This window comes from Lucilia sericata, unplaced genomic scaffold (assembly GCF_015586225.1).
Source record: "Lucilia sericata isolate MDLA Ls3-8-SP2 unplaced genomic scaffold, ASM1558622v1 Contig002295F_arrow, whole genome shotgun sequence".
NCBI lineage: Eukaryota > Metazoa > Arthropoda > Insecta > Diptera > Calliphoridae > Lucilia > Lucilia sericata.
Window position 1 is genome coordinate 1 of NW_023996111.1, and position 7,500 is coordinate 7,500.

Below are 7,500 nucleotides of genomic sequence, written 5' to 3' on the forward strand. Positions count from 1 at the left end.
AGACTATAGACTAGACTATAGACTAGACTATAGACTAGACTATAGACTAGACTATAGACTAGACTATAGACTAGACTATAGACTAGACTATAGACTAGACTATAGACTAGACTATAGACTAGACTATAGACTAGACTATAGACTAGACTATAGACTAGACTATAGACTAGACTATAGACTAGACTATAGACTAGACTATAGACTAGACTATAGACCAGACTATAGACTAGACTATAGACTAGACTATAGACTAGACTATAGACTAGACTATAGACCAGACTATAGACTAGACTATAGACTAGACTATAGACTAGACTATAGACTAGACTATAGACTAGACTATAGACTAGACTATAGACTAGACTATAGACTAGACTATAGACTAGACTATAGACTAGACTATAGACTAGACTATAGACTAGACTATAGACTAGACTATAGACTAGACTATAGACTAGACTATAGACTAGACTATAGACTAGACTATAGACTAGACTATAGACTAGACTATAGACTAGACTATAGACTAGACTATAGACTAGACTATAGACTAGACTATAGACTAGACTATAGACTAGACTATAGACTAGACTATAGACTAGACTATAGACTAGACTATAGACTAGACTATAGACTAGACTATAGACTAGACTATAGACTAGACTATAGACTAGACTATAGACTAGACTATAGACTAGACTATAGACTAGACTATAGACTAGACTATAGACTAGACTATAGACTAGACTATAGACTAGACTATAGACTAGACTATAGACTAGACTATAGACTAGACTATAGACTAGACTATAGACTAGACTATAGACTAGACTATAGACTAGACTATAGACTAGACTATAGACTAGACTATAGACTAGACTATAGACTAGACTATAGACTGGACTATAGACTAGACTATAGACTAGACTATAGACTAGACTATAGACTAGACTATAGACTAGACTATAGACTAGACTATAGACTAGACTATAGACTAGACTATAGACTAGACTATAGACTAGACTATAGACTAGACTATAGACTAGACTATAGACTAGACTATAGACTAGACTATAGACTAGACTATAGACTAGACTAGACTATACTAGACTAGACTAGACTAGACTATAGACTAGACTATAGACTAGACTATAGACCAGACTATAGACTAGACTATAGACTAGACTATAGACTAGACTATAGACTAGACTATAGACTAGACTTATAGACTAGACTATAGACTAGACTATAGACTAGACTATAGACTAGACTATAGACTAGACTATAGACTAGACTATAGACTAGACTATAGACTAGACTATAGACTAGACTATGACTAGACTAGTTAGTTAGTTAGTATTTGGTCTTTTGTACCCTACTGAATATCTTGAGAATCGTTCTATAATTAAACACCTTCTTACGGTTGCTATAGGGTATTTACAAAGTCGGACACTTACGACTATATTCTCCCGTTTTTTTCAATTATGTTATCTTTTGAGAATTTCTTTAGTATCTTTATTTTTCTTCTGATAACTTCAAGTTGAAGAAGTTTTGTTTGTTTGTTTTGTACGCACAACATAAGAAAACATTTAAAAGGAGTGGGGAACTACCAATTCGGACCTATAAATACAGGTATTTCCACTTAATAGATTTTAGTCGAAACCAATATTAAGTTTGAAACGGTGTTTTTAAATCGCATAATAGATAATAGAATATAATTAATAAAGAACTAAGGATATTTGTATCCTTCAACTAGTTTTCGACAAAAAAAAGAAATGTTTATAAAATTTTTATTACTGACCCTATTGGTAGCAATATGGCAGCATGAAACAGTAGTGGCAAGTGAAAGAAGTATGTGTTGTAAAAATTATATTTTAAATTATAAGTGAAATAGTGTGGAATTTACAAAAAAAACTTAATATTTTATATTTTAAATAAATTAATTTGGAACTAGTCGGATATAACGTATTAACTTTTTATATTTGATAAAATGAATCGAATCGATATTTGATAAAATGAATCGATTTTTAACTTTAAACATTTTTAAAATTGTGTGACAAATTTTTACTTTAAAATAATAGTTGTTGGATTCATTCTCAACTTTACTATTGGATATACTTTAAACAATTTTAGATAAATAACGTAATTGATATAAAATTTATAAACGATTTCCGATTAATTTGTTATGAATATATTTTCTGAAAGGAGACTGAGACTAACCGAAAAAATGAACTTTTTCTTCACAGAAAATGTTGTCTGCTATCATGGAACCTGGTCAACATATCGTCAATCAAAGGGTAAATTCGATGTTGAAAAAGACATTGATCCCTTCTTGTGTACCCATCTAATGTATGCTTTCTTTGGAATCGAGGAGACCGGTGATCTTAGGGTCATAGATCCCTATTTGGATTTAGAAGATAATTATGGACGCGGAAATATAAGAAAGTTCAATGCTTTAAAATTGCGAAATCCCACCTTAAAGACAATGTTAGCCGTAGGTGGCTGGAATGAGGGATCAAAGAAATTTTCAATTGTTGCTGCTGATCCAGCAAAGAGAGCACGATTTGTTCAATCGGTTGTACAATTTATACAAAGGCATGGTTTTGATGGTTTGGATTTAGATTGGGAATACCCCAATCAGCGCCATAAGTTATCTAACAGCGATCGTGAAAATTTTTTGACTTGGTTAAGAGAATTGAAAGAAGGGTAAATAGTGTAAAATATGTAAGGTTCTTTAATTTCTTACTAAATTATTACTTAGTTTGGAACCTTTTGGCTATATTCTAAGTGCTGCTGTGGGTTCAGCGGAATTTTCAGCCGAACTTTCTTATAATATACCCGAAATGTCTACGTACTTGGATTTAATCAATGTTATGGCTTATGATTTACATGGTCACTGGGATCCAGTGGTAGGCATTAATTCCCCTCTCTATTCAGGACCCTTAGATACATCAGAGCGTGCCAAACAACTTAATTTCGATGCTATAGCCAAATATTGGATAAATCAAGGTAAACTAGTTTTTTTTACATATTTAAAACAAACTTATTATTATTTAAACTTTCAGGAGCTCCTCGCGAAAAACTCGTTATGGGTGTACCATTTTATGGACGCTCCTTTACTCTGGCGGATCCTAAAAATCATGCTGTCGGTGCTCCACACATTGGTCGCGGCTTGGCTGGTCAATATTCGGTTGAGCCCGGTATTATTGGTTACAACGAACTATGTGAAACATTCCAAAATCAACAGTCTCTTTGGAATCAAGAGTGGGAAGTTAGTCAAATGGTACCTTATGCCTATTATGGACGCCAATGGGTGGGCTATGAAAACGAAAAAAGTATTGCTCTAAAGGTGGATTATGTAAAGAAGGAAAATTTGGGCGGCATTATGATATGGTCCATAGAATCGGATGATTTTAGAGGTGTATGCGGCCAAAAACGTTATCCTCTTTTAACGCTTATCAATGAAATTCTACATGGATCGGTCTATTCAGATTTAGTGGGTAGAAAACCTGATGTTTCTCCCGTACAAATACCAATTAAAGAAAATGTAAATATAATTCCTTCGGTTGAAACTTTGAATAACAACAACCAATGTCAGGGTAAAAATGGTTATGTACGTGATTCGAAAAATTGTAGTAAATTCTATTTTTGTGATAATGGTGAAACATTTAGTTTCGATTGTCCCTCATTATTGTATTTTGATTTGAAAAGTTTAAGTTGTAATTATTCATATTTGGTGGAGTGTTAATCGAATAATTAAATTGTAAAGAAAATTTCAGAAATAAAATACAAAAAAAAAAAAAAAAAAATTTAAAATAAAGTTAAATTTACAGAAAATATATAAATGTCTATATAATTTATAAAAAATACCTAATCCCAAATAATCGGCATATAGACATATATATTATGTGGTATGGGTCAATAGTCTAAAGATAGATAGATAGATAGATAGATAGATAGATAGATAGATAGATAGATAGATAGATAGATAGATAGATAGATAGATAGATAGAATAGATAGATAGATAGATAGATAGATAGATAGATAGATTAGATAGATAGCTAGATAGATAGATAGATAGATAGATAGATAGATAGATAGATAGATAGAATAGATAGATAGATAGATAGATAGATAGATAGATAGATAGATAGATAGATAGATAGATAGATAGATAGATAGATAGATAGATAGATAGATAGATAGATAGATAGATAGATAGATAGATAGATAGATAGATAGATAGATAGATAGATAGATAGATAGATAGATAGATAGATAGATAGATAGATAGATAGATAGATAGATAGATAGATAGATAGATAGATAGATAGATAGATAGATAGATAGATAGATAGATAGATAGATAGATAGATAGATAGATAGATAGATAGATGATAGATAGATAGATAGATAGATAGATAGATAGATAGATAGATAGATAGATAGATAGATAGATAGATAGATAGATAGATAGATAGATAGATATATAGATAGATAGATAGATAGATAGATAGATAGATAGATAGATAGATAGATAGATAGATAGATAGATAGATAGATAGATAGATAGATAGATAGATAGATAGATAGATAGATAGATAGATAGATAGATAGATAGATAGATAATAGATAGATAGATAGATAGATAGATAGATAGATAGATAGATAGATAGATAGATAGATAGATAGATAGATAGATAGATAGATAGATAGATAGATAGATAGATAGATAGATAGATAGATGATAGATAGATAGATAGATAGATAGATAGATAGATAGATAGATAGATAGATAGATAGATAGATAGATAGATAGATAGATAGATAGATAGATAGATAGATAGATAGATAGATAGATAGATAGATAGATAGATAGATAGATAGATAGATAGATAGATAGATAGATAGATAGATAGATAGATAGATAGATAGATAGATAGATAGATAGATAGATAGATAGATAGATAGATAGATAGATAGATAGATAGATAGATAGATAGATAGATAGATAGATAGATAGATAGATAGATAGATAGATAGATAGATAGATAGATAGATAGATAGATAGATAGATAGATAGATAGATAGATAGATAGATAGATAGATAGATAGATAGATAGATAGATAGATAGATAGATAGATAGATAGATAGATAGATAGATAGATAGATAGATAGATAGATAGATAGATAGATAGATAGATAGATAGATAGATAGATAGATAGATAGATAGATAGATAGATAGATAGATAGATAGATAGATAGATAGATAGATAGATAGATAGATAGATAGATAGATAGATAGATAGATAGATAGATAGATAGATAGATAGATAGATAGATAGATAGATAGATAGATAGATAGATAGATAGATAGATAGATAGATAGATAGATAGATAGATAGATAGATAGATAGATAGATAGATAGATAGATAGATAGATAGATAGATAGATAGATAGATAGATAGATAGATAGATAGATAGATAGATAGATAGATAGATAGATAGATAGATAGATAGATAGATAGATAGATAGATAGATAGATAGATAGATAGATAGATAGATAGATAGATAGATAGATAGATAGATAGATAGATAGATAGATAAACGGATTTACACTTTTACACTTTTGCGAAATTTTATACTTTCTTTAAAAGAGTAAGTAATCATGTGTATGAGGCCCGATAGTAGCCTAGGTGAAGTTCTTCGGATTTAATGTAGTATACATCCTCCTATCAACCTAACCTAATCATTTGTATGTGTTTATTCTATCACAACATTTTAAATTCACGTGAAATCAAGATTTCACGCGTAATTGTAAACGTGAAGATACCATTCTCAATGGTAGCTTCACGTTTTTAAAATAAGTTACGAAAATGTAAAATTAAATTTAGTTTATATAATTATATCTCGCGAAGAAAACGATAGTTTGGGGTTTTTTCATTCTATTGTATTGATATAGAAACCATTATTGCAAAATTTAATTGGAAAAGTTCGACTACTTTTCTATTAAATACAGTATTATCTATTAAGTATTAATAAAGTGATTCCAGTGTAACTATTCCCAAATTGTTGTTAGAAATAAGTGCTTTTTTGAATTAATACGTTATTGTATTTATTAGGAATTTAATTGTTATTTAAAGTATATTTGTTTGTCTATATTTACCGTTAATACTTAATTAAATATTTTTAACTTTTAGATAAACACAACTATACGCAGCTTTTTTTGTTTTTTTGGTATAAACATTTATTAAACATATGCCAAATTTTCAGAATCTTAATTAAAGAAATTTTGTTTTTTATTATTTTTCACAATATTTGCATTATGTTTTTGTTTAAAATGCAATAAAAGAATAAAATAAATAAACATTAACAATGCGTTTTTAAAGAAACATTTTTAGTTCCAAAGAAGTTCTATGTTTTCCAAAAATTATATAAAAAGCGATAGTTAAGAATTTTTTGTGACAGTACTTTTCATTTAACGGTTAAGATATGAATCAATTAAAACTAATATTAATTGGTCTGCTGGGATTGTGGATCAGTTGTGGTGTAACTAATGGTAATGTTTTTAGTTTTTTAAAAAAAAAGTTATTAATAGTTTAATTTTGATTTTATTATAAATTTTCAGGCAAAATGATCAATTGTTATTATGGCACCTGGGCGAACTATCGTCCAGATGATGGCAAATTTGAACCTTCTAATATTGATCCGTCGTTATGTACCCATTTAAGTTATTCCTTCTTTGGCATAACACTAGCTGGAGAATTCAAAGTTTTGGATGAATGGTTGGATTTAGATAGTGGTTTGGGTATGTTTTTTTTTAATAAAAGTTGTGTTATTTGTATTTTCTATATAGAGAACGAATCTAAAGTGACATTTTTCTTTAAAAAAATTTCGAAAGAAGACAACTTTCTATAGGAAAATGTCTAAAGAAGACACTTTTTTATAGAAAAAACTTTTCTTTTAAAAAATTATTAAAAAAGACAACTTTCTATAGAAAAACGTCTGTAGAAGAAAATTTTCAAAAGAAAAACCACTTTTCGATAGAAACAAATTTCTAAAGAAGACACATTTCTATAGAAAAATGTCTAAAAAACACTTTTCTATAAACAACTTTCTATTAAAGACACTTCTCTATATAAAATAATGTCTAAAGAAGACACCTTTCTATAGAAAAACGTCTAAAGAAGTTTTTTCTAGAATGATTTTTAAAGAAAAATATGAAAAGATGATACCTTTCTATAGAATAGTGTCTAAAAAAGGTAGTTTTCTATAGAAGGATATCTATATAAGACTATATTCTACAGAAAGCTGTCTGAATAGATACTTTTCTATAGAAAATATCTAAAAAATAATCTTTTCCATATCGAGTTTTCTATAGAAAACTCTTTTCTATAAAAAGTTGTCCACAAAAAAGATTTTTCTATAGAAAGGAGTCAATAAAGTCACTATTCTATAGAAGGTTGTCTAAGAAAAGTTGTTTATATAAAACTTG

The 7,500-nt window shown here is 28.8% G+C and overlaps 2 protein-coding genes across 2 annotated transcripts in view; both read left to right on the forward strand.

Moving 5' to 3' along the window:
- Positions 1-1,654: 1,654 nt before the first annotated feature.
- Positions 1,655-3,803, forward strand: LOC119613760 (chitinase-3-like protein 1). The gene is made up of 4 exons (XM_037969790.1): positions 1,655-1,851; positions 2,247-2,706; positions 2,762-3,009; positions 3,066-3,803. The coding sequence occupies exons 1-4, from the start codon at positions 1,776-1,778 to the stop codon at positions 3,746-3,748; spliced, it is 1,467 nt and encodes a 488-aa protein (XP_037825718.1). The 5' UTR covers positions 1,655-1,775; the 3' UTR covers positions 3,749-3,803.
- Positions 3,804-6,404: 2,601 nt separating this feature from the next.
- LOC119613762 (acidic mammalian chitinase-like) overlaps positions 6,405-7,500 on the forward strand; it is a 2,619-nt gene continuing 1,523 nt past the window's right edge. Inside the window, exons 1-2 of the mRNA XM_037969792.1 lie at positions 6,405-6,564; positions 6,634-6,813. Of these exons, the coding sequence (XP_037825720.1) occupies positions 6,498-6,564; positions 6,634-6,813 (247 nt within the window). The 5' untranslated portion in view covers positions 6,405-6,497. The remainder of the gene's footprint in view (positions 6,565-6,633; positions 6,814-7,500) is intronic.